Source organism: Pleurodeles waltl, chromosome 1_1 (assembly GCF_031143425.1).
Source record: "Pleurodeles waltl isolate 20211129_DDA chromosome 1_1, aPleWal1.hap1.20221129, whole genome shotgun sequence".
In the NCBI taxonomy this organism is placed as follows: Eukaryota; Metazoa; Chordata; class Amphibia; order Caudata; family Salamandridae; genus Pleurodeles; species Pleurodeles waltl.
This window is the reverse complement of record NC_090436.1, coordinates 240285996-240313918: the sequence shown is the minus strand read 5'-3', so window position 1 is coordinate 240313918 and position 27923 is coordinate 240285996. Positions and strand designations below refer to the sequence as shown.

The 27923-nt window shown below is 41.8% G+C and overlaps 1 protein-coding gene across 3 annotated transcripts in view; it reads right to left on the bottom strand.

The window, feature by feature from the left end:
- Positions 1 to 27923, bottom strand: part of PRKAA1 (protein kinase AMP-activated catalytic subunit alpha 1) — a 113610-nt gene that overhangs the window by 13249 nt on the left and 72438 nt on the right. For 2 of the 3 annotated variants that reach the window (XM_069221397.1, XM_069221411.1), the window contains exons 5-6: positions 740 to 827; positions 407 to 635 (exon numbers count right to left, since the gene is read on the bottom strand). In XM_069221397.1, coding sequence (XP_069077498.1) covers positions 407 to 635; positions 740 to 827 — 317 coding nt within the window. The remainder of the gene's footprint in view (positions 1 to 406; positions 636 to 739; positions 828 to 27923) is intronic. The other variant, XM_069221404.1, reaches the window with a different exon arrangement.

Here is a 27923-nt window from a genome sequence, read left to right as displayed (position 1 = left end):
TTCCCTATACCATATACACACAATGACATTACGAAGACAGTTAATTTGGTGCTCCCAGGATTCGTATAATACATTTATATCAATCTCCAAAAGCAAACAATGCCTTTATTATTCAGTTTCAATCAGGATGTTCAACACATGGACTGTCTTAATAAAATCATTGATTAGTAATAGCTTTACAGTTCATATAAGACTTGACTAAACCTATAGAGGGCTCCCCTCTATTTCTCGAGTGTACTAAAAATAGAAAGACTGGCATTCTGCCCCCTCTTCAGCAGGGCATAACAGATTAACACTCAATGTACCATATATGATCAAATAAGTTCCATCTTTTCCTTGTAATCTGGTCACCCCCCACCCCCTCAAGTAAAGTATAATTAAGATAAGCTGCCAACTATTAACATACGTGCCTTATGTCTCGGATTGTTGCCCTCTTCATGGGATCGACCAGAAGCATGTGTTTAAGAAGGCCAATTACAGTAGGGTTTAGATACTGAGGAGTATAAAAGATACCATCACAGATCTTCTTAAAAAGCGTTGGCACATGGTCATCATCAAATGGAAGTGTTCCACAGAGCAATGCATACAGAATCACACCACTGCTCCAGATATCGACTTCTGGACCTGCATACAGTCTGTAAAGTAACACAAAGTTTATTGCTCACGGAAGAAATAGATGTCACCCTTGAGAGGAGGGTTTACTACCAAAATAATGTATCATAAATACACCAAGGTTTACCTTCCAGAAATTACTTCTGGTGCCGCATAGTTTGGTGACCCACAGCTGGTTCTCAAGAACTCTCCATCTGACATCATATTTGAAAGACCTAAGGGACAAAACAACTGTTAAAAAGGATTGTTTGATACAAGTTGAACAAGGCTTATATATCTGCATTTCCAGGAAGCAATTAGCATAGACTTTTGGCCAGTGTAAAATACTAGGACCCAAGTCGATAGACATGAAAATAGTCACTTACGAAACAAACCTTTGCACCTCTGGGCCAAAAAGCTAGCTTTTCCCCCAGATTTGTTTTCTTTACAGAAAAGAGTAGAACAAAAAAAACGTTTCATTTCTAGAAGTCACAACGGATTCAGACAATCCTTCTTCAAGGCTGACTAATTTAATAAAAAACAATTCTAGTATCATTTTAGATTAACCCAAATACCAATACTTAAGAATAAACGTTCATTAGCTTGAAGGAAATCTTCAATTATTAAAATCTGCTCCAAAGGGGTAAACAAAAAAAAACAAAAACAAAAACAAAAAAAAAAAATCTACATTTGGCATCCACAGTCATTAAATTGTATGTTGCTATATTAAGTCATTTGTATAGCCCTAGTTGGATAAATGGGCAAAAAAATAAAAAAACTTTAAGGAAAACCACAAGGTCCAGGATAAAGATGTGCTCCATTAGCACTGTACCATATGTGTAATTAACATGCAACTAAGCCTGCCTTCCTGTAGAAAAACCTGGAAGACATGTATGTATGTACAAAAAAGCCCCAGTAACATTACAGTACCCCACAACCTGCACAACACCTGCCCCTCTCTGAGGCTTGAGCCATGATAAGACGTCAATTAGAGTTAAATATTTTCCAAGGAGCACCTCAATGTTAAGGTGGCGAAGATAGCCCAGAAAGAGTATGACTGAACTAAATGGGCCTGGATTAGAGATTTAAGAACCTAAGAGCAAGATGAATAGCACGGCATTGGGTACCTTTGAAATGGATAGTCAGTTTCAAAATGCTCTGCAAAAAGCATAAGGTTTTCTTTGGATCTGATAGCTCTTCTCTCAGGAATGGTTCTCTGTAGATTATTCTCAGACATCTTCCTGTCCTGAAAGATCCATGGCTAAAATGTTCCATAGACAGAACGGAAGTCACTCGGATACAAGAGTACTTAACTTTGGGATTATTTTTCAATTTATATCTGCTGCGTGGCAACTTCCATTTCGTCCGCAATGGAAGTAGCAATTTGATCTCGTGTTTGCAGAGGATGTAGGTTACAGTGACATAAGAGGCTTGAGTGGAACAAACTGGAAGATTGTTTGAGGAGACAGCTAAGAGCTGTACAAACGCAATAAAGACTCTACAACTTCACTGATGGCCAATTTTTTGCAATTCTGTTGAAGAGTGGGAGGAGCACCCACTACAGTGATTTCACCTTTCTCGGTCTCTGAAAATCTTCAACCCAGTTGAGAAAAAAAAAGTAACAAAGAAGAAAGAAAAGCATCTGCAGAATATGGTAAGAAAAGAATAAACTATATTGACCCACCAGTTATTGATTATTGTTGCGTGCTATCAGCATCTTTCAAAAAAGTGTGCAAAACCGGTGAGTCCTGTATGTTCTACATGGAGGGGAAGCACAGAATTTTTTTTAGGGTTGAGCCTACAAGCGCTCTGGCCCCTGTTGTAATGTCTGTGGGCTTTAAACCACGTGCTCACGTCACCCCCATCAGTTTGGTTGGTTTGTGGGCTTGCTTTTAAAAGTTTGCTTGATTTCATTAATGAAAGGCATGCATAAGTCATGCTTTTTCCTGTGTTTAGCCCTCTGAGAGCACCGTCAAACTACTGAAAACATACAAGGCTCTGTGTTTTCTGCAGGGCTTCTGGAATACTTATTTTTTTTAATTTCATACGCAGCCGATCTCGCTAGGCAGTATTGGAGCGCTTTGCCTGACATCAACCCTGTTACACGGATAATTGCACTTTTGCGGATACGTTTGACTGCAAGCGAACTTCTGTTTATTTTTGTGTGTGTCTCTTTCACGATCATGACAGCCATCGGCTCGCTTATGTGAAGCTGTTTTAATCTTCACTTTCAGGTTATGCGGCAAGAAAAAGTCTGGTTAGAACTCGAGCAAATGCAAGACCCATTGCATTGCAAATGCTTGTTAATGTTCCGTCCTTGTGTGCCTGTGCCCTAACTCTTCCTACTTTGCTGCATGTCCTGTCCATCCATCATTGCTTGATCTTTAGTGTTACACTTTACAATTGCAAAATTTTGAGAACTGAATACACCGAAGCACACCTATTTAAATGAGACGTTCTCTTTCAACAGGAACTGCCTCATCAATAGTTCAAGCCAATTAGGAAGGGAAATTCAAGTCCTCTTTAAAAATGGAGGAAAAGGTTTGTGAGCGCTTGTTTAGCCGAGGCTATGAAAAAAAAAAACTTTAAATTAAAAAAAAAAAAAATTAAAAAAAAAAAAAGTGACATAGAAAGAATGATTTTAAGTAGACCTTTAATGCATAATTCTGTAAACTACATTTCTCAACCTGTGGCTTCCCTTCAATTTCTTAAAAATATATTTTTTTACCTACATACCATTAATAAGTAAAAAGAAAGGTTTTCGAAATGGAAATAAAAGCCAGTGCTTTTTTGCAACCAGAAGGTGCTGAATATGTTGGCGATCTGACCTATTCATCGGAGGCAATTAAAAATCAGCTCCCTGGGGGTTTACAGAGCTTTAAATCAGCAGCCCCGGGAGAAGTTGGACAACGTGCATTCACCTTGAAAAGAAAGAGAAAAAAAAATAATAAAAAAAATAAAAAAAATAAAAAAAAAAACACACACCCTACAACATTCCATTGTTTGCCCATGAAAGGGAAAAAAAAAATGCCATGTCGAAGTGCTTTGAAGGCCTCTCCTGGGCTGCGATGTGCGATCGAGCTTACAATTTCGGCACCAGAATGGGGATATGACAAACTGTCAAGTATGCAAGATGATCTGCCTGGATGTCTAATGATTGAGCAAGGGGCCTCTTAATCATGATGACATCACAAATTAAAAGATCCTAACCTCAAACAGGTGAGTGTCAGACATCCTGACTTCACACAATCAAGTATAATAATTCAACTGTGAGAAGCAAACAACCCTTTAGAAATTGACAGCGCGCAAACTTTCTAACTGCTCACGGGAGGAGCCTCGTTAAGTTTGATGCTATTGTCGTTGTTAGACTCTTGCTCTAGGCAAGACTGCTGGTTTAAGGATGGCAGTACTCATGTTTGTAGGCGACTATGCCTTTCCTACAAGTCGCAGCTGTCGTCCCAACCCTTCCGGCTCACTAGCAGCACCTCACCAAAAACCCAAACAGTAAAAGGTGATTTGTGGCAGTCTTTACGCATGGACTCAAAAGTATGACATCTCAGGGAGTGCTGTGGTGAAACTGAGATTACTCCTTTCACAGATATCTCATGTCTCATCCAAACACAGGCAATAACAAAGATGCGGTAAAGTTTCAATGTTTTTTATTTAACACAACTGCAATTTGCATTAAGTTGCATGGGTTGCAATGATTAGGATAATGAATAGTGCAAGAAACAGAATTGTAAAGACGAGTCATTATTACAAAGACCCTCACCATCTTGCAATAACATGAAGACATAAGGTGTGTAATATGTCCTAATACCCTATCATAATAGGCCTAACCTCCTACCTAAAGGAGAGCTGGGTATGTTAAACCTAATCTGCCAATGCCATGTCCATGAGAGGAGCCCCCAACCCTCGTTACCTTGGAATGAGGTCTCTATCTCAGACGCTGTAGGGACATGAAGACTGGGTCAGCGTCAAGACGATGTGCAGCATCAATATCAGCGATGGTGGTGATGCCCTCTGGTCGGAATCCCTCTGATTATCTGTCTAAAGTGTGATGTATTTATACAGTTCTACTTAAGACACCTGACGTAGGTGTGTTCCCAAACAATAGATAACCGGCATGCTTGGGGCGGCAATTAATATAAACAATTCCCTCGAAAGCATGGAGAGGGAAAGTCCAAGTGTGAACATCTATTGTTTGTCTTTGTCACTTGCTCTTGACTCCTTAACGCGGTGGCACTGATAATGCAAAGCATAACAAGTGGCCTAACTATAAACAAGGCAGCCATCTTAGCCCATTTCATTATTTAATTCTTCTAAGACAGAGCAAGCTGAGTAGGTTAAAAGTCACTAGGTGACGGGGGCACGAGTCTGCAAGCCAAAGGCTAAGGTAACTCCTGCTATCTCATTAAAACAAACTAGGATTCTTAACACCCTCCCCATTGCCGTAACAAGTATGACGCCATAACTGGACGCCACCGAAGGTAAATGAATCCAAAACACTAAAATTGCTCTGACTAAAACCATAAAAACTAGCTAAATTTTTTTATTTGTTAAAAGATTGTATTTTTAACTGATATTTTTTACTTACAGAGAATGTTTAATGTCAACCATGACAAGCACAGCTGGCCAAAGTAAAGGCATTTTGAATGCATACTTTTAATCGGAATGGCAATCCAATTCATCAAATTATTTGCTATAGTCATGATCTCTAAGAGTGTCATCGAAGTCACCAATCAAGGACCTAAGAAATGAGTCCACATCGTCAGATGTTAGATCGATCACCGGGCGGGCAAATGGATCCACAGAGCAGTAGTGCGTGTCAGTCTCTTGTGCAGGTCCACCCAGAACGGGACGAAACATGTATCTGCAATAACCCTATATGGGCTGGACAAAAACCCTATATGGGCTGAAATGTAAAAACCTCATATGGGCTGAAACGGTTATTCAAGTGGTGGAAGACCTAGAAAGACTGCAAATCTTGGATGGACTGAAATTCCTTTCTTACTGGTGGAAGATTCATAAAGATTGAAGAACAGGGCTCAATTGCCTAATGGACTCTTGGTCTTCACACTGCGTGGATGGAGGATCACTTGGAATGTTTGAAGATTTATAAAGAATGAACTTTTGGGTTTAAAGTATCAAGCGCATCCTCACATTAACTGACAGTCATTTATTTTGCAGCATCGTATTTGGGTAGTTTTTATGGTATTAGGGATAGGATACTCCAATATATTGCACACTGTAATGTATAGATAATTTAGTATTACAATTGTGGATGATATACATAATTTCAACAACCTAATAACTTCATTTTCAACTGCTTATGCTCTCTCAATTTGGTACACTTTGATCTAATTCCCCCTTTCTTTATGGCTTTATTGATTATTATATGAAGGTCCTATATAGATTGAGTGCTCCACTACACTTTTTCTGGTTAACTGTTTTTTTGCTTCTGTGATTACAGGTTACACTTAGCGGCAACAAATGTATCATAGTGTTTGAGCACTATATTATTGATATTCTGAATATTTTTTTAGATGTGCGGATATTTCCAATCACTGTTGACTTTGTTTGTAGGGCCACTAAGAAGCCTGGGCAGGCCCATGAGGATGCCTGCAGAAGTGGAAAAACAAAAAATGAACAAATGTTTTAAAAGAGCTGTTCAGACAGGAACATTTGCTCAATGTGGATATGGCTACGAAGAGGAAGTTTAATTTCTTTAATAATGTTTGATCAAGTGATTGATTTGTAAAATGATAAATGTCTGTGCCCAAAGTTCTGATCAGAAGCCTGCAGCCAGAGCTACAAACTTCAGGGATGCCGAATACCAAGGTTGTGTAGTCTTGATTTCACCTAATAACTCTTTAATAGATCACCAAGCACTCCCCGTCACCTGATCGCATTTTTAGGTTGAGGGCACAAGCATATTAACCTGTTGTAAGTCTTGTGGGCTTTTAACCATGCCCACCTCACGCCTATTAATTTCACTCATTCGTGGGCTTGCCTTTCAAAAAACCGTTATTACTGGTAAATGCTTTCCGGTTGTTACCTCCTTGCAGTCTGACCTGGTGTAGGAAGCTGGCTCTGTATGTATCAAAATGAGATATAGTGTGCACAGAATCCAGGGGGTCCCCAAGAGGCTTGACAGAGGCAATAATAGATAATGCTAATGCTCTATTTGTGGTAGTGTGGTGGAGCAGTTATGCTTATCAGAGGGTAATGCTAAGCATTTGTTGTACACAAGCAATAATTGAAAACACACACTCAATGACTTAACTCCATGCCAACAGGTTTTTATATTAAAAAATATATATATTCTTTTGCTAATTTTTAGAACCACAAGATTCATTTAGCAGGTAAGTACATAAGATGAGTTAATTTGCATAGTAATACTCAGGACTTTGAACAGATTCAATAGTGTACACAGTTTTCTTTGAAATGGCAGAAAGCTATTTTAAAAGTGGACACTGCAATTTTCAACAGTTCCTGGGGGAGGTAAGTTAAGTACAGTTCCTGAGATAAGTACCATACTTACGGTTCAGTCTCCGGGGAATAGGTAGCCCACTGTTGGGGGTTCAAGGCAACCCCAAGGACCCAGCAACACATGGTCAGTCAGGTGCAGAGGTCAAACAGGAGCCAAAATAACATGGGCGCCTATGGAGACCGGGGGTACTCCGGTTCCAGTCTGCTTTCAGGTAAGTACCCGCGGCAGACCGGGGGGGGGGGTGTTGGAGGTGTACTGGAGGGGCCCCAAGTAGGCACAAAAAAAAAAAAACACACCCTCAGTGGCACGGGGGCGCCCGGGTGCAGTGTGCCAACAGTGCATCGGGTTCTCAGAGCTCTATGGAGGGACCCTGGGGTCACTTAGGCGCTGCAGGCAGGGCACAGGGGGACCTCTCAGGCAAGCCACCGACTGGGCAAGGGTGAGGGCCGCCTGCTGGTCACTGCTGCACCGGTATAGTTGGTTTCTCATGGTTCCGGGGGCTGCGGGGCAGTGCTTCTCTAGGTGTTGGATATCTTCATCCCGGCCAGTCGCAGTCAGGGGGGTCCTCGGGATTCCCTCTGCAACCGTGGGGATGCAGAGAGGTCAGGCCAGGGTGGACACGTCGTTTGAGTCACCCGGGGGTCCTCTCTGGATAGCTGATTTCTCTGGACATGGCCCAGGGGAGTCGAGTGCAAAGTGGTTGGACTCACGCTTGTGAAGTGAGGTTCTTGATCTTTTCTTTGGGCAGGTCCGCTGGAGTTTCTTGGTCCTCTGTGATGCAGACAGTCCCCTGGAGGACTTTCAGGGGCCACTAGTCCTGCAGAACACGTTGCTTCTTTTCTTGCAGCTTTTCAAAGCAGGAGACGGGCTGGGGCCAAGTCAGTTGGTGTCATCTCTTCTCTGCTGGGTTTTCAGCTCAGCAGTTTTCCTTTCTTGAGGTCTTCAGGAAACTGAAGAGCTGGGATCAGGGTCACCCCTAAATACTAAATTTAGGGGTTTGTTAGGTTCAGAGGGCAGTAACCAATTTCTACTGTCCTTGAGGGTGGCTACACCAGCTTGTGCCCACTCCCTCGGGGGGGGGGCATCCCTATTGGTCAAAATCCTCCAAAGCAAGATGGAAGATTTCTCAAGGAGGGGGTCACTTCAGCTCTGGTCACCACAGGGGTGGACCTGGCTGAGGGGGTGACTCCTTGTTTTTCTCATTATCCACTGGATGGAGTGTCCTGGGGCATAGTAACTCCAGGCCTGAGCCTTTGAGGCTCCCCGCCAGATGTTACAGTTCCTGCAAGGGGATATGTGAAGCACCTCCAACCAGGACAGGCTTGGTTTCTGACCACATGGTGCACAAAGGCACTCACCCCATGTGGTCAGAAACTCCTCTGGAAGTGGCAGGCTGGCACACACCAGTCAGCCTTGCACTAGCAGTTGGGCTAGCATACAGGCAGGCAAAAACTTAGACCAGATAGCCTTAGGGTGGTCACCCCCAACAGTAATGTTCTGGAGTCGTTAAATATTGTCAACCAGCATCATGTGGTGTTTTCCTGGGTAAATTCCCTGTCACTTGCTCATCGATGTTTGGTAATGAAAGCCCAAGGACATTTTTCAACTCGCTTTATTTGCAATAAAACTAATTTATATTTTACCGTAATTTCAGGATAGGGCAGCCTTCAGAGATGGCCACTTGTGTATGACCTCACATTTTTAGTCTCCAGTGCCTGACTAAAATAGAAGTTTATGCCCCCATAGCAACACAGAAATGCTTATGACCTCAGGAAACAAGCATTTGCAATGAAATGGGTCTCACATTTGCTCCCGTTAGACCTATTCGCATTAAAAATTCATAACAGGACTTTTCTTGCCACATAAATTGAAAATGAAAAGTAAATTAGTTGACATAAGCAAGCCAATTCAAAGCGCCATGAGCATGATTCAAAAGACACAAAGGAAAAAAGTTTGCTCGCAGTCAAACATATCTGCAATTATCCATGTAACCGGGTGTAGGAAAATGCCACTATTGGCATGGACACCCCCCCCCCCCCCACTTTTTGCCTAGTGTTGATGCCAGCTTTGATTGGAAGTGTACAAAACAAGGCAACAATGACTGAAAGAAAACCGCACATCTCTAAGGATATTCCAATGTTAAATCTGGTGCTCAAAACACTGAAGCACATCTGTCGCCACTATGTTCAAACTGGAATCGTGAAAAACCAGTTAATAACTAGAACAATCAAAAAATAGTGTAGAACTCAGTTATTGTATAGATCATTCATATAACAGTCATTGGCAAATCTGGAGAGCCACTATATACATTGAAATATAAACATATGTAATACGCAAAATCAAAGTGTAAATGAAAAAGGGTGTTGCACATAAAACAATGATAAACAACCTTTAATATATAAACTAAATATTACGAAAGCGGTGTTGGGTCAGTGGTTATAAAAACCAAACAAGACCAACATACTCTCCTAAAAATAGTTGTACAATAAATGGTGTTCATACGTAAATGGGTCCACTAGGGAAATTTAACCCAAGCAAAAAGTCTGGATGCTATCCCAAACACATTGAGATGCACTTTAGTCCATGAAATATTTCATGGAAAGAATTGTGATAAGCCAAAATCTTCAATCCATATCGGTCCTTAAGCCCTTCCAGATGACACTGTAGCCCATGCAATGACTGTCCATGCGATGATTTAGCCGATTTTGCCAACGCGTGTTCCGTCCCGTTCTAGGACTTTGTCAAACGAGAGATATCCGAGAGTGAGGGACAACTGAGCGACAATGTGGGTTGTACATCCAATAATGCTCAAATGACCAAGTTTCTTGCAAGAGGCTAAACGATACAGACTGGGTAATGAGACTTTTTTTTTTAACAGACTACTCCACAACAAGACGAATATGAAGGGGTCTCAGGAAGGTGAGATATTGCAAGAAATCCAGTTATGGGAGTTCAAGCCAGGACGGCCAAGAACAAGTCTCACAACAACTAATAATGTGTCCTTACAAAGAGAATGCAAGCGATACCACTACTTATGACAGTATCTCTATTCTAAATTTATCAGATCATACATTATCACAGGAACAAATAAATGTACTAGGCAAAGGACTAGGTTTTTGTCTCTCTAGTTATTGTAACTAGACAGGTCCAGATTGATTTGTTTAAGTTTTTACAACAACTAAAACGTAAAAAATATTTTTATAAAAAGGACCAACATTCAACTTTGTCCTCTATCTCTTATTGTGCATTCACTAGGCAATGTTTTATTAGGATCACTTTCAAACCCTGCTCTCTTTGGATACAATAGATAGCAAAGTTTTGGATAAACAACAGCTGCTAGATGACTTGAGAATCAGGCAGGATCTCTTTAAATAGTAAACTCAAACCTACATCGAAATGTATGCCAATGTTACCTGCTGACAATGTCATTGATATCTTTGGAAAATTGGTAAAAAAGACTTGCATACACTAGACATGTTGATCAAACTGGGCAAATCACATATAACACACAATAGCGCTAAAAAAGAAAAACTAGCTTTACAAAATCTGAGTGACAACCCCAATTTGATTGTTAAGGAAGCGGATAAGGGGGGGTAATATTGTCATCCTAAATAGACACAACTATACCAATGAAATTGCTGGCCAGTTGGGGGACAGCATTTGTAAAACTGAAGGAGAATCCTATGAATACAATTGTAAAAAACAAAAAACAAAAAAAAAAAAAAAAAAATGGATTCCCTCCTATGTAAACGGGCAGGATGAAGGTCTGGTCAGACCTAGAATTTAGATACATACAGAATCAATATACTAAAGTACCATGTATCTATACACTGCCTAAAATACATAAAGATAGAACATCACCACCTGGAAGACCAATAATATCAGGGATTGGCACACCTACTGAAAGGTTGTTGGAATATATTGACAGCAACCTATTTTTAAAAATCTGCCATCATTCTTGCAAGACACAAAGGAAACTTGAGGACATCATGTGGTCGTCTGAGATGACCTGAGTAACAATGGATGTTGTGTCACTTTATACATGCATACCCAAAAATAGGGGATAGGAAGCAGTATGTTTTTTTTTCTCCAATTGTTCAGCATCACATCTAGAACATACGGACATGTTGCTTCAAATGATTGATTTCATATTGGACAACAATGTTTTTACTCATGAGGGTAAATGGTATCGACAAGCCCAAGGAGCTATGGGCTCTCAATTTTCACCATCATATGCCAACTTGTACATGGGTTCCTTTGAAAAGACACGCATCTGGCAAAAGGGCCCACCGCATTGGACTGAACATATTCTCTTTTGGGGTAGGTATATTGATGATGTACTAATGATCTGGACAAGATTATTATCTTGGTTGATGGAATTTTGTAAATATGTCAATACGAATGACTACAATATACTAATGACGACGCTATTAAAAAAAATGTATACATTTTTTGGATTTGGAAATTTACAGTATTGCCAATACTGTCCAAACCAAAATTTATTGAAAACCTACTGCATGTAATGCTGTGTTACATGCATCTAGCAATCATGCAAAGTCTCAAATATCGGCCATTCCTTTTGGTGAAATGATCAGGATGAAAAGGAACTGTAGTCAAACGGGAGTAACAGAAAAGGAGCTTGATCTCTTGGAAAATAGATTTCTCCTAAGAGGCTATCCAAGGAAACTGCTAGCTTCGGCTAGAAGTAAGAACAACAAATTACCAAGAGCAACATTGATCAAGGGACACAGCAAATTGAAGGCGGACCCAGAAAAAAAAAAAAAAAAAAACTACACACACACACACACACACCTTCTTGTACATCTTAGTCAAAATAGTCATGACATTTACAAAATTCTATTCAAGCATTGGAGTGTTATACATACTGATTCGACCCTTTTGAATATATTACCTCCAAAGCCAAAAATGATCCATAAGAGGGGTAAAACCCATTAGAAATTTAGCCTGTCAAAGCTATTTACACCCCCCCCCCCCCCCCGAAAGAGAAGGAAAGTTGGCTCCCTAACAATATATGTGGTTTTTACAAATGTGGACACTGTAACATGTGTAACACAGCCTTACATAAAACCTTGGAGTTCAATTTTAATGTCACCAACAAATACAAAGTGGAGACTTTTATAAACTGTAATACGAAATATGTTGTCTATATATTGTGTGAATGTGGGGAAATTTACGTAGGCAGTACAATCAGGACCCTTAAAAAGACGATTCAAGAACATACGTGTTCCTTACGTAACAATGACCTCACATCACCTTTGGTACGTCACCTTAGTCAAAAACGTGACATTAGAGACCCCAACAATAAAATATATGGCCATTAGCCATACTCCAGTACACCCTAGATGAGGTAATAGGGTGTTGGATCTCAGAAGGAATGGATTATTGGACTCCAATCTGTAGAACTGGATATTAATATGGATGGTGAGATGCATCATTTTTTATGAAGCATATATAGAGTATGGTACACAGACCTATATGTCTACATAAATTTGCCGGGTTTAATCATGAATTTATGGGCCTAGGGGATATTTATGTTTTTCAGATTAGATATATATCCCCATGTTGTTTGGTTTTAAATTGATATAAAAAGTCACACCAAACAAGCATAATTTAGTCATAGTAAAATGTGTGGTATATGATCTGTGACATTGACATGACATATCTACAGGTATTCCCACTACATGCTTACGAACCTTTTTTCTCTCATTCTGGGGATATTTCTGAGTATTATGACTATACATTCTCTTTCTATGCACTTTCCAATTTTTTAAACAATTCTTTAAACTAATTCTCCAAACGAGCCTTTCTTTGCATTTGATAGGCACTTAACTATTTGGATTAAATGATACTGGTTGAAATGAGTAATACCAATTGGTGACGGATTGGTTAAGTTGGTTACTACTTATTCCTCGCAGATGTATGTAGATAGTTGTATATAATGACTTGCAGTGGTGAGCTCAGTACTTCAATTTAGTAGATAAATAATTTGGCCTCTCGGGTTTTAAATATAGTCAAATACTATTACTCGCCGCCTATGTAATGACTGACGTGTTGCTGGAAATTGGGTTTGACAACATATACTAGTCTTATGTGAAGTGGTTGATGTTTACTTACAGGTCTTCTATTCAATTTAAGTATTACTCTCTACATGGAAGGGAGTTTATTTCTCTGCCTTCTATGACTTTTTTTTGTATAAGACTATTCGACACCACACAATGCACCAATAATTACCTTTGTAAAGAATAGCTAGGACAGTCACATATGGAACAGGTCTGTGTTTTCCATGACGTGTCTTGTCCCCCTTTTCTGTTTTGAATGGCACTTGATCTGTTGAGTTTGTGTTTGGGATTTTTCCTGTTCTGTGTATTCACAATACACGTTATACCAATATTTAACCCTCACAGTCTGGCCATCCTATAAATTGACAAATTTCGGTTAGTGTGCTTTCACTTGTGACGCCATATATATTAATGGTCTGGCTCACAAAACTTTTTAGACTTAGTTTATATACATGGGTATGCCGCCAAGCTGGCGGCATACAAGTTGGTAGACAAGTCAGGACAACCAAATAAATGTAGTATTCTTGGTTTTGCCCATGATATGTTTCGGCAGCCTTCTTTATATATGGTCGATTAGGACATCTTAATTTTCCATGTCCATTGTCAGGAATTAGGAGAAAAGCTATGGCATAGTGCCGGTTGGTTTTGCAAAATCGTTGGTTACTGGAGGGGCTAACTTTCGAGGGGCCTATGCTCATGTCACCGCTAGGGAGTGGAGCCAATTTTCTTGAATTGACCTCTATAGTATCTATTGAGTGTCATGAGCAAGACCAGGATAGACATAATAGTGACAAAGCTAATATGACCCTTTAAGCACATTAATGGAAATTGTGATACTTATTGCATTTTTCAATACACTTTTTCAGAATTGGATCTGATGTAATGGTGTAAGAGGAAGCTAACTAGGAATGATGTATAAGGTATATTTCGACTTGTTACTACATCCTATTTTATGGATACTTCTACCTTTCTTCTTTTGACTTTCAATTTCTACACAACAATACTAAAAACAGCATGCGCTATACATCAATGGATCTTCTTTTCATCTAATTGTTATTTGTACCACTGGGTGGTGTACTATATGTTCATTAATGATAAACACTTTCATACTCTAGTGATACATCACTTGCTATCAAAATCAATAGGTATTTTCCTTAGTCGATAGATTTAAAAAAATATATTAATTGGGTGTTGGACCTATACTGTAGTAAATTCATACGCACACATCCGATGGAGAAGTTATTTTCTTTTTGTTATTAATACCATGCTAGCCTTGACAAAGTCCCAGAACAGGACAAAACTAGTGTTGGCAAAAATCAGCTAAATCATCACATGGACAAAGTAATCGCATGGGCTACAGTGTCATCTGGAAGGGCTTAAGGACCCCATATGGATTGAAGATTTGGGCTTATCACAATTCTTTGGATGAAGTATTTCATGGACTAAAGTGCATCTCAATGTGTTTGGGATAGCATCCAGACTTTTTGATTGGGTTCAATTTCGCTAGTGGACCCATTTACGTATGAACACCATTTACTGTACAACTATTTTTAGGAGAGTCTATGTTGGTCTTGTTTCATGTGTTTTTATAACCACTGATTTGATGACAACATGTTTTCATAATATTTAGTTTATATATTATTAAAGATTGTTTATTTCTTTATGTGCAACACCCTTTTTTATTAACTTTGAATTTGCACATTACATATTTGTTTATATTTCGATGTATATAGTGGCTCTATAAATTTGCCAATGACTTATATGGATGATCTATACAATAACGGAGTATTCCACTATTTTTTTATTGTTCTAGTTATTAACTTTTTTCACGATTCCAGTTTGCACATAGTGGCGACAGATGTGCTTCAGTGTTTTGAGCACCAGATTTAACATTGGAATATCCTTAGAGATGTGCGGTTTTCTTTCAGTCACTGTTGCCTTGTTTTGTACATTTCCAATCAAAGCTGGCATCAACACTAGGCAAAAAGTGGGGGGTGCCCATGCCAATAGTGGCATTTTCCTACACATGGTTACATGGATAATTGCAGATATGTTTGACTGCGAGCAAACTTTTTTCCTTGTCTTTTGAATCATGCTCATGGCGCTTTGAATCGGCTTGCTTATGTCAACTATTTTACTTTTCGTTTTCAATTTATGTGGCAAGAAAAGTCCTGTTATGAATTTATAATGCTAATAGGTCTAACAGGAGCAAATGTGAGACCCATTACATTGCAAATGCTTGTTTCCTGAGATCATAAGCATTTCTGTGTTGCTACGGGGGGGGCATAAGCTTGTATTTTAGTCAGGCAATGGAGAGTAAAAATGTGACGTCATACACAAGTGGCCATCTCTGAAGGCCGCCCTATCCTGAAATTACGGTAAAATATAAATTTGTTTTATTGCAAATAAACGAGTTGAAAAAGGTCCTTGGGCTTTCATTACCAAACAACGATAAGCACGTGACAGGGAGTTTACCCAGGAAAACACCACATGATGCTGGTTGACAATATTTAATGACTCCAGAACATTACTGTTAGACCCGACAGCCTTAGGGTGGTCACCCCTAACTTTGTGCCTGCCCCCCTCCACTTTTTGGACACTGTTTTTGCTGGTTTTTAGACTCTGCGCACTTTACCACTGCTAACCAGTGCTAAAGTGCATATGCTCTCTCTCCCTTTAAACATGGTAACATTGGATCATACCCAATTGGACTATTTAATTTACTTATAAGACCCTGGTACTGTGCATTATATGTGCCCAGGGCCTGTAGATTAAATGCTACGAGTGGGCCTGCAGCACTGGCTGTGCCACCCACTTAAGTAGCCTCTTAACCTTGTCTCAGGCCTGCCATTGCAAGGGCTGTGTGTGCAGTTTCACTGCCAATTTGACTTGGCATTTAAAAAGGACTTGCCAAGCCTAAAACTCCCCTTTTTCTACATATAAGAAACCCCTAAGGTATGCCCTAGGTAACCCATAGGGCAGGGGTGCTGTGTAGGCAAACGGCAGGACATGTACCTATGTAGTTTACATGTCCTGGTAGTGTAAAACTCCCAAATTCGTTTTTACACTGCTGTGAGGCCTGCTCCCTTCATAGGCTAACATTGGGGCTGTCTCCTCATACATTGAGTGGTAGCTGCTGATCTGAAAGGAGTAGGAAGGTCATATTTAGTATGTCCAGAATGGTGATAAAAAACCCTGCTGACTGGTGAAGTTGGATTTAATATTACTATTTTTGAAATGCCACTTTTAGAAAGTGAGCATTTCTCTGCACTAAAATCTTTGTGCCATACAATCCACGTCTGGCTGGATTTAGTGGACAGCTCCTTGTGCATTCACTCAGACACACCCAAACACAGGATGCTCTACCTCACCTGCATAAATCTGCATTTTGAATGGGTCTACCTGGGCTGGGAGGGTGGAGGGCCTGCTCTCACACAAAGGACTGCCACACCCCCTACTGGGACCCTGGCTGACAGGATTGAACGGAAAGGAGACCTGGTGCACTTCTAAGCCACTCTTTGAAGTCACTCCCACTTCAAAGGCACATTTGGGTATATAAACAGGGCCTCTGCCCCTTCCAACTCAGACACTTCCTGGAGAAGAAACTTGTAATCAGAACCTGCATCCTGCCAAGAAGAACTGCCTGACTGCCCAAAGGACTCACCTGACTGCTTTCTGTGAAGGACTGCTGCCTTGCTGTTGCCCTGCTGCTCCCTGGCTGTGGTGAGGAAGTGCTCTCCAAGGGCTTGGATAGAGCTTGCCCCCTGAAATCTCAGGGCCAAAAAGACTTCTCTTGCAACTGGACTCCTTGTGCGGTGAAAATTCGATGTACAGCTTGCTAAAAACGACGCACAGCCAGCCATGCAGTGAGAAATTCACTGCAAGCTGAACCGTAACGACAAGCGCTTGTGACTTCGCGCCACAAGCCCAGGATTCCACGCACAGACCCCAGGGCTTCTGAAAACCACGCAACCTGAAGAGGATCCATGACCGAGCACCGGATATAGACGCACAGCCGTGCCTGCGTGGAAACTCGACGCATCACTGTGTGCGGCCCGAGAAAGCGACGCACACCTCCTTTGTTACCATGCTTCTCCTCCTCTACGGCCCATTGCGGATATTTTTCACGCGAACCAGGTACTTTGTGATAAAAGAGACTTTGTTTGCTTTAAAAAGACTTAAGACACTTTATATCACTTTTCAGGTGATCTCTACATTTACTTATTGCATCTTTTGATCGCTTTGACCTGCAAATATCCAGATAAATATTATATATTTTTCTAAACACTGTGTGGTGTATTTTTGAGGTGCTATATTGTGTTATTGAATGATTTATTGCACAAATACTTTACACATTGCCTTCTAAGTTGAGCCGGACTGCTCAGTGCCAAGCTCCCAGAGGGTGGGCACAGGATAATTTGGATTGTCTGTGACTTACCCTGACTAGAGTGAGGTCCTTGCTTGGACAGGGGGTAACCTGACTGCCAACTGAAGACCCCATTTCTAACAATTACTTGATGCAAATGGTTATTTTGCGTTGAAATTTGTAAATGGAAATTAAGACACCAGGGGAAAAGTACTGAACTGCCTGCAGCATCAAATAACACGCAACGGTAACTACATTGGTGGTTTTATTTTGTTTAATTTACTCTTCTTCGACATTAGTAACCACAAGCATGTAGAGTATAGTACCACCAACACCATCATCATCTCTACCTACCATAGGTGAACCACATATGATTGGGAGGCATGGGGAACTGTGGCTCTTAGCCTATGTTGGGATATTAGCATTGCATGGCAGAAACATGATCGTTGTTGGAGCACTACTTGGGTATATTTTTGTATTCTTTTGACCCAAAACTACCTATTTTAGTACAATCGGGTAATTTGGATGTCTAGTAATATGCCTCAAAACAAATGGATTTAAGGTATGGACAAATATAAATACTGAGATACAAGGGTTACTGTTTTAATCCAGGAAACAAGGGGTAGGAGAATATGCTGAAGACTAGGTTTCTGCTCTGAGATAACTAGCCATGACGTGATATATTAACTATGAACAAATTGCAAAGGATGAAACACTTGTGAAAACTAAAAACAAAGTACAGGAAAGGTTGTGGGCTAGTACAGATATTTCACTCAATACAGCATTAGATATTGCTAAAGGAAGAGAACACTCAGTGGTTTGTATGAGAAATTAGAGGAAATCCTAAATTGAAGGTCCATGCTGTGAACAAAAACAATACAGAGTAAACCCAAGAAATGAATGTTCCATGGGGAGGAAGGGAAAAAGGACCAACCAGTTGCTCTGGGTGTAGTAGTTAATCACATTAATTGAGAATGTATGTTCCAGGTGTGACAAGAAAGGACACTTTAGTAGAGTACACATGAGTACTGTCATGAAGAAAGTAACCTTATATCAGAGGATAACAAAGCTTGTAATGAATGGAGTGTAGATAGAGATCCGAAAGTGGTCTTGCGTGTTGGAGGTGAGTGTGGGTGAGAAAAATAACTTTGAGAAACTAAGATCGATGAAGACGGTTACAGCACAACAATGGGTTGACTCCTGTGCATGGTACACCATACTCAGAAAAGAGGTGGTGCATAACCTTTGGAAGGAAAAGAAGTTGTATTGTCATACGTTCAGGATGATACACTGGTCACAAAATTGAAAAAAGAAAAAAAACTGGATTTTTTTTTTTTTAGCCACAGTCAGATTTTGCTAGCAGACATGAGTGAGGGAATGTCTATATTGCTAAGAGAGAGGGATGACTGTTGTATGGTAAGCTCCTCCAGAGGTAATATGAATAAAACTGGACCCAAAGGCTGATTTTCTTGTCCAAGTAATAAATAATCTTAGACACCTTTAAAAATTCGACCAAGTATGTTGAGCAGGATGAGCGCTTGATTGAATAAGAATTGAAGGCCAAGTATGCTCAGTGTTAAATTAGGTGAATTCCGTGGGTTCAGACAAGGCATAGTTCTGGCACTGGGATGGCACTGTATACACCTCTTATAAGGAAATGCCTCCTTGGCATGGTTACCCCCTGACTTTTTGCCTTTGCTGATGCTAAGTTTTGATTTGAAAGTGTACTGAGGCCTGTTAACCAGGCGCCAGCACCAGTGTTCTTTCCCTAACCTGTACTTTTGTTTCCACAATTGGCGCATCCAGGTAAGTCTCTTGTAACTGGTACCCCTGGTACCAAGGGCCTTGATGCCAGGGAAGGTCTCTAAGGGCTGCAGCATGTCTTATGCCACCCTGGGGACCCCTCACTCAGCACAGACACTGCTTGCCAGCTTGTGTGTGCTAGTGGGGATAAAACGACTAAGTCGACATGGCACTCCCCTCAGGGAGGCATGCCAACCTCACACTGCCTATGAAGTATAGATAAGTCACCCCTCTAGCAGGCCTTACAGCCCTAAGGCAGGGTGCACTATACCATAGGTGAGGGCATAAGTGCATGAGCACTATGCCCCTACAGTGTCTAAGCAAAACCTTAGACATTGTAAGTGCAGTGTAGCCATAAGAGTATATGGTCTGGGAGTCTGTCATCCACAGCACCATAATGGCTACACTGAATACTGTGATGTTTGGTATCAAACTTCTCAGCACAATAAATGCACACTGATGCCAGTGTACATTTTATTGTAACATAAACCCCAGAGGGCACCTTAGAGGTGCCCCCTGAAACCTTAATCGACTACCCGTGTAGGCTGACTGGTTTTAGCAGCCTGCCACACTCCAGACATGTTGCTGGACACATGGGGAGAGTGCCTTTGTCACTCTGTGGCTAGTAACAAAGCCTGTACTGGGTGGAGGTGCTTCACACCTCCCCCTGCAGGAACTGTAACACCTGGCGGTGAGCCTCAAAGGCTCACCCCCTTTGTTACAGCACCCCAGGGCACTCCAGCTAGTGGAGTTGCCCGCCCCCTTCGGCCACGGCCCCACTTTTGGCGGCAAGGCCGGAGGAGATAATGAGAAAAACAAGGAGGAGTCACTGGCCAGTCAGGACAGCCCCTAAGGTGTCCTGAGCTGAGGTGACTGACTTTTAGAAATCCTCCATCTTGCAGATGGAGAATTCTCCCAATAGGATTAGGGATGTGCCCCCCCTCCCCTCAGGGAGGAAGCACAAAGAGGGTGTAGCCACCCTTAGGGCTAGTAGCCATTGGCTACTAACCCCCCTGACCTAAACACACCCCTAAATTCAGTATTTAGGGGCTCCCCAGAACCTAGGAACTCAGATTCCTTCAACCTAAGAAGAAGAGGACTGCTAAGTTGAAAAACCCTGCAGAGAAGACGGAGACACCAACTGCTTTGGCCCCAGCTCTACCGGCCTGTATCCCCACTTCTAAAGACACTGCTCCAGCGACACTTTCCACAGGGACCAGCGACCTCTGAAGCCTCAGAGGACTGCCCTGCATCTAGAAGGACCAAGAACTCCCGAGGACAGCAGCTCTGTTAACCAAAGACTGCAACTTTGCAACAAAGAAGCAACTTTGAAACAACTTGCGTTTCCCGCCGGCAGCGTGAGACTTGGCACTCTGCACCGCACGCCCCCGGCTCGACTTGTGGAGAACAATCACTTCAGGGAGGACTCCCTGGCGACTGCGAGACCATGAGTAGCCAGAGTTGACCCCCCTGAGCTCCCACAGAGACGCCTGCTGAGGGAATCCCGAGGCTCCCCCTGACCGCGCCTGCCTGCTTCAAAGACCCGACACCTGGTAAAGACTCTGCATCCGCAGCCCCCAGGACCTGAAGGATCCAACCTCCAGTGCAGGAGCGACCCCCAGGTGGCCCTCTCCCTTGCCCAGGTGGTGGCTACCCAGAGGAGCACCCCCCCCCCCTTGCCTGCATCGCTGAAGAGACCCCTTGGTCTCCCATTGAATCCTATTGTGAACCCGACGCTTGTTTGCACACTGCACCCGGCCGCTGAGGGTGTACTTTGTGTGGACTTGTGTCCCCCTCGCCCCCCCACCCCCCGGTGCCCTACAAAACCCCCCTGGTCTGCCCTCCGAAGACGCGGGTACTTACCTGCTGGCAGACTGGAAACGGGGCACCCCCTTCTCCATTGAAGCATATGCGTTTTGGGCACCACTTTGACCTCTGCACCCGACCGGCCCTGAGCTGCTGGTGTGGTAACTTTGGGGTTGCTCTGAACCCCCAACGGAGGGCTACCTTGGACCCAAACTTGAACCCTGTAGGTGGTTTACTTATCTGCAAAAACTAACTAACTCTTAGTCCCCCCAGGAACTGTTGAAAATTGCACTGTGTCTAGTTTTAAAATAGCTATGTCTTTTATGTGAAAACTGTATATGCTATTTTGCTAATTCAAAGTTCCTAAAGTACCTACCTGCAATATCTTTCATTTGAAGTATTACATGTAAATCTTGAACCTGTGGTTCTTAAAATAAACTAAGAAAAAAAAATTTTCTAAACAAAAACCTATTGGTCTGGAATTGTCTCTGAGTGTGTGTTCCTCATTTATTGCCTGTGTATGTACAACAAATGCTTAACACTACTCCTTTGAGAAGCCTACTGCGCGACCACACTACCACAACATAGAGCATTAGAATTCTCTTTTTGCCACTATCTTACCTCGAAGGAGAACCCTTGAACTCTGTGCATACTATTCCTTACTTTGAAATCGTGCATACAGAGCCAACTTCCTACACCTCTGCATTAGGCCGGGCAGGGGAAATGAGGTAGTGGTGGGGATTGGATATTTGGAGCAAGTCTGGACGAGGTGTCAACTCCAGGGTGACCCTGAGTGGGTCGTAGGAGATGCCGGGAGAGGCGCTCTACGAGTAGGGGTCAGCTATCACTCACTCAATGATTTGGCATATTCGATGGAGAATCAAAAAAAAAAAAAAAAAAAAAAAACAATCAGAGCAGGCTACAGGTGTTTGCAGGGTTTCTAGGGAGGTCTGGCGTCATTGGGGGCTGTTGAATGTGGGCAAGTATTGTGGCCCAGTGGTTCGAGATCAGGTGTCTGGAGACCACATACTTCCTCTCTACAAAGCACCTCCTCCTCAGCCACACCCCATTTGAATACTGCCCCCGTCTAAGCTGCCATGAAAGGAGGGGAAGCAGAGTGCCAGTGCAAAGTAAGCGTTTGTATGGCCAGTAGGAGGACCAGAGCTGCAAAGCATGAGCAAACCTTATGACTTTTCTTCCGTTTAAATATGCCTAGTGTGCCAGCCTCCAAAGTGTGCAGGTCGGGTATATCTGTAACTTCACGTAGTGCATCATAAACGGAGGACCAATACTGGTGTGAGGAGGGGCAGGACCATAGCATATGGCAGAGATCAGCTCCTAGAGTAGAGCAGCGTGGGCAGGTAAGCTGTGCTGTGTGGAAGTAATGATTTAGGCTTGCTGAGGTGAGAAGCTCTATGCAAGAGGTAAAAATTGAATATTCTTGAAGCCGGAGTTGTGTGAAACCAGTTTTGGATGGGATATGGACATCTACAATTCCTTGCCCAGAGTGGTCTACCTCCCATTTACATCGCATGGCGTCTTTGAAAGTTGGATAGCTCTGTAGAGCTAGGTTAGGAAGTGGAGAGCAGCAGCCGTCGTGAGATGTGCAGGCGGCTCAGCTTCTGCAGCCCCCCAGAGCCGTCAAGACGTGGTTCGAAGTTCTTGATCTATGAGAAATTGCCCTGCAGGTAGAGAGCTCTCTTCGTTGAGATGCACAAAGGGAAGGAGGTGACCATCGGCATACAGGTCTCACTGTGTGGATGGAGCTTGAGGTCTAGCTTCTCAGCTGCCGCACAGAGTAAAAATATTGGAAATTGATGGAGGCCCACCAATGGAATATTAGTTGCATCGCACGGTTTCCCTTTTGAGAGCCTGTGTATGCGGAGCATGTAAGTTCACACTATCGCCACCTTTCAAGGCCAGGAAGAGGCGGAGAGTACTTTAGGCAAGAGCAAGTTGCGCAGTTGGGCCGGGGTAAGGCTGTGGCGAGAGTCTGTCGCCTCGCCCATATATTGCCAGGCCGTCGAGCGTGACAGATAATGCAATTAAGCTGCCAGGAAATAAGCTTCGAAGGAGGGAGCACAGAGTCCACCTCACTCCGCTGGGATTCAAAATGTTCTGTGGGCGACGAGACAGACCTGCTCTCCAGATAAAAGAGATCTGCAGGGTGGCTTGAAAAGTGGAAGATTCAAGTAAAAATTAAGGGCTATTTCAAAAATGCATTATGGAATAAGAAAGTGAGACTAACCCAATGAGGGGACAGGATAATTCCTCCAAATGGTCTAAGGAAAAGGATAACTGAACGGTCCCATGAAGGTCGGTATTTCTGATACTAGAAGACGCTATGAAACCAAATCAATATGTACAAGCTTTGCGCTTCTAGTGACAATTCAGCAAAAGTCATTACTTCTGAGGCATGTCCTATTAAATAACGAGAGGACTGTGAGGAAAACTTGGGATAGATAATATTTGCCCTTTGGGAATTAGAGGTCTCTGTTCAAAGATAAGGCCTCCTTTTTCTTAAGGCTCTTTGCCGCTACCTTTCTTTCGAGACCCTTTTGCAGTGGAGGCCAGTTACAAAGGTTTACAGCCAACTGCATATTTTGACCCTTAGTGTCAGGTGAGCCTTGAAGGAGTTGACCCAAACACCTCATCTAGGCCCGAACTGCACCTTTATGGTGTCAACTGGCGCTTAGTCTCCATGTCTTCTTTAAAGTTTAAGCCTTGGTTTCAGCAACCTTCTTGATATCTGAGCACTCTCTATGCCACCTCAGTTTCATTTGGGTTCTTCTGGTCCCTTGACGACCCAAGGTCTGTTAGTCATGTTATCTGCCGCGACTGTGCCATGGTGTCATGAGCCCACTTCCACTTCTCCCTGGTCTTTAGGGAACTGGACAGAACTCACATGTCCCAGCCCTCCAAGCTGTGGTCCTTCAGCACGCAAAGGTTGCAAACATCATGGCGGTCTTTGTGGGTGAACTTGTGGTAGCACTTCAGACAGAATCTCTCTGATGTTTATTCTCCGTCCATGTGGTCGAAGTCATTCTGACAGAACTCCTGAAAACCTTTTTTTATTATTTTTTTAAAAAAAAAAGGTTTTTAAAAAAAACAAAAAACTATTTTTTCCTGTTGTCGGTCTTCTAACCTTCAATTCCTATCATAGAAAGGCATATGCATTTAATCAAGCTTCCTACAACTTGCTAAATTTTGAGGCAAGTTTGTCAAGATTACGCCCCATAGCCAAGTAATATGTAAACCTCTACGATTGCTTCATTCAAACTACCCACAGTGATGAATTGTCCTACTTAATGGTCAATCAATACAAGGATTATAAATGCATCACTACAAATGTAGAGCCCCAGATCTCTGAACTATAAAATTACACGTCTAAACCAATCACTAAATGATTAGCCCACCAGACCTCTACAGTCCCAGGCCTCCTTGCAAGACAGTCCAGTTTTATATCTAGGCTGGGGAGGAAAGAGGAAGAAAACAATTATCAGGGAGGTCTGCTTTCCTCTCGCCTCATTGGTCAACCAGAAATAATTGTATTACTTGAATCATCTGTGGTCTCGTCTATGACTTGGAACATAATTAATCATATGGTTCTATGGATTGCTTTGTATTTGGGGGAGGGAGGGGAAGGATTGGCAGCACAGGTCTTGAACGGCATCATCATGATCTTCATTGCTCAACATTCATACAAGATGCTGGCACCAATTACTTACCAGTACCTTTTGCAATCCCAAATCCTCAGACGACATTCAAATCCATGCCCACTTGGGCAACCAAGCAATGCAACAGCTGGCTGAAAACACAAACTTCTGGTGGGAGTTTAACTACCTTAAGTGGCACAAAAACTGAATAACTGCCCCAGCAAGCAACTTCAAATTTGAATAGCAAAAATAACCTGGCGCTAGCCTATTTCCGGATCGACTTCGAAAAAAATCTTAGGGTACAGTTCTTGAAAAGCCGAACAATTAAAGTACAAATCTGGGCTCTATGTGATTTCACACTTTCAATAACTCTAAGGCCAAGGCTTGTAAGATGGACCCAATGATCAACATCAAGCACTGACAAATATCTTGATGCTTCCTAAATAAAGGCCACTGATTTGGAACATAAATGGACTAGCATTCTTTGTTACAGCAAATGCTGAAACTGAATGGTTCTCTTCTCCATCAACTTTTTTAGTCAGCCATATCTTGCACCATGCAGATCAACATCAGGCCACATACAAGAAGTTGGGAAGGATTGCTAACAGTTCCAATCATCTAGCTCGAGTTCCTTTCAAACGACACAGCATATGTTATATCTCGGTTGCCTTGCTTTCCCGGAAAACCCAGAGATAGTCAATGACTCAAGTATTAAGGTACAGAGTTAGGAAAATGTGTTGAAAGTTCTCATACCTATATGTCCCCCATTTATCTTTTCCCAAATCAATCTAACAAATAAACCTATTCAAAACCAACATCTTCTAATCGAAAAAAGGTAACAATTTCAACTAATCACTGGGCCACCACTTATCAATAAGAACCTTCATGAAAGCAGCTACACTCCAATCTAGAGGGATTTTCAGGGCTCAGAATGTGACATAAATTTTTCTGTGCTATATAAAATAGAGCAGAAAGATGACATCTGCTCCATATGGAAAGAGAAGGGAAGGAACCTACTGGGTCAGAGTGGGATGCATTCTATATTTTTCTATAGTTTTTAGTAGAAGACTTGTAACCTTGCCTTATTGGAGATCTTGGGTCTAGGTCTAGCCATGCTACAAGACCTAGAGGAGAGGCATTGATCTTGCTTGCTGATAGGAAGGGATTAGGTAAACCTCTGCAGAAAACACAACAGACTTCAAAAGGTTATACTAGAAGTTCAGTGGAGTTAATATAGATGCAATACTGTTGCTTGGGTAGGTCATAGGACTGAGGATGTTCTTCGAGGACCTGAATGCTCCACCCAAGATGCCAATCCCTAGGACACAGACTACTGAGAAGACAGCCAGAATTTATACAGAAGATCTGAAATGATTCTCAAAGAAAAGCCTTTACTTGCAAACAGTTGGGCCAAGCAATATTCGTCTTCTGATTAATAAATTGGGAGGTTGTTGATTGCCAGTAACTTGGGACTGTTGAATAGTTGTGAAGTGAAGCTGTAAAGGTTCACTGAGTGAGTAAAGTACTCTATGGTGAGCAAAAATTCCACCATAAGAGTGCTGACTCCAAGGGAGGCATAATGCACGCAGGCTTAAATGATGGCAGGGCAATCATCCAAAAAGCGGCGGTCATGTAAACAGGAGACTGTAACAGTATAATCTATCATTAATTCTCGGCTCCATGTACAGGCTGAAGACCACTGCTGATCGGATAAGTTCAGAGAAATGTCACAGGTAAGCATCCTTTACTATCATCCCAGTCATCTTGATTCTTTAACACACAGCAAACATATGCAGCTAGCATCAATCTGTTTTGCACACAAAAACAGCAAGAGTTGTCAGGTATGTGTAATGTTTTCTGCAGGGGTGTGTAATTCCTATAGACCGACACCCAGGACTTATCGTTTGGGGTCAAGGACAACAATTTTCCATGTTTATTTTGTCCTTAGGGCAAGTAGGCGCAACCCCATGCAGCACAAATCCTTTGGCAGCTAGTTTGCAGTACCATATTTTGGATCAGGGAAGGGCACAGTCTACAGTTAAGGTACTATTTGGATCCTAATATTAATGCTGTTCAACCTTGTATTTATGCTTCATTAATGTAAAGCATTTATTATTAGGGTGAGCACTTCAAGGAAATGTTGTAAGCTCGGACTGCACCGAGAACAGTTCTATTATAAAAATGTGTACCGACATTTGCAAAGTTTATCAATATGAAGCTACACATAAATGCTCCCAGAATGTTCTTTGTTCAGATGCACACATTTGAAGAAGCTTGAAAGCAAGTTTGAATCTTTGCTTTCAAAATATTAATTTAGCCAAAAAAACAAAAAACAAAAAATGCAACTAGGAAATATAAGTGTTGCTAAACTATTGTGAAATTTTAGGTACCATTTCTTTGAAGCATCTTTTAGTCAAATGTGTTGATGCATGCTAAAACAGTCCTAATGGAAAATCAGGGTAATAATTTTTAACAAGATTATGGGAGACATGAAAATAAACAAGCATTGGCAAAGCCAATAGGTCAAACACCGGTGGTCAGCCTTTTGGTTTTGTCAATGTGCATCTTGTTTTGACATTGTTTTAGTAAACGTTTGTTGGAGCTGCCGGCCCATGCCATTATAACAAAAACATTGGCAAAAAGAAAAAATATATATATATTTTTTTTTTTACCCAAAAAACATCTCATTAGTCCTTGGCTCTGAACAAAATTACTTTGCATGCAGATATGCTCCTTGTGAAAAACCAGAATGCTGTCACAGGTAAGGCTAGCCAATCGATAAACAATTATATACAATTTAAATAAAAACAAAAAAGGTCCTGGTTACCATCAGACCAACCTAGGGGCCGGATTCTTAAGAAAAGTCACAAAAGTGCATCCATGGGATATGTCCTTTCATTAATGCAGAGTTATGGCTTTCATTAATTCACAAGAAGTTACAGAAGTAGGCCAGAACTCCTAGAAAATATTTGAAACTGCAGTTTAGCACCAGCAAAAATGCATTGTAGATTTGCTCATGCAAATATCGGTTGAGCATTTAAAGTTAACTTTCCTCCAACCACTCCACCCCCACCCCCACGGCCACAACTGGTTAGGTTATAATTCATCAGTTTTAATTTACACATTAA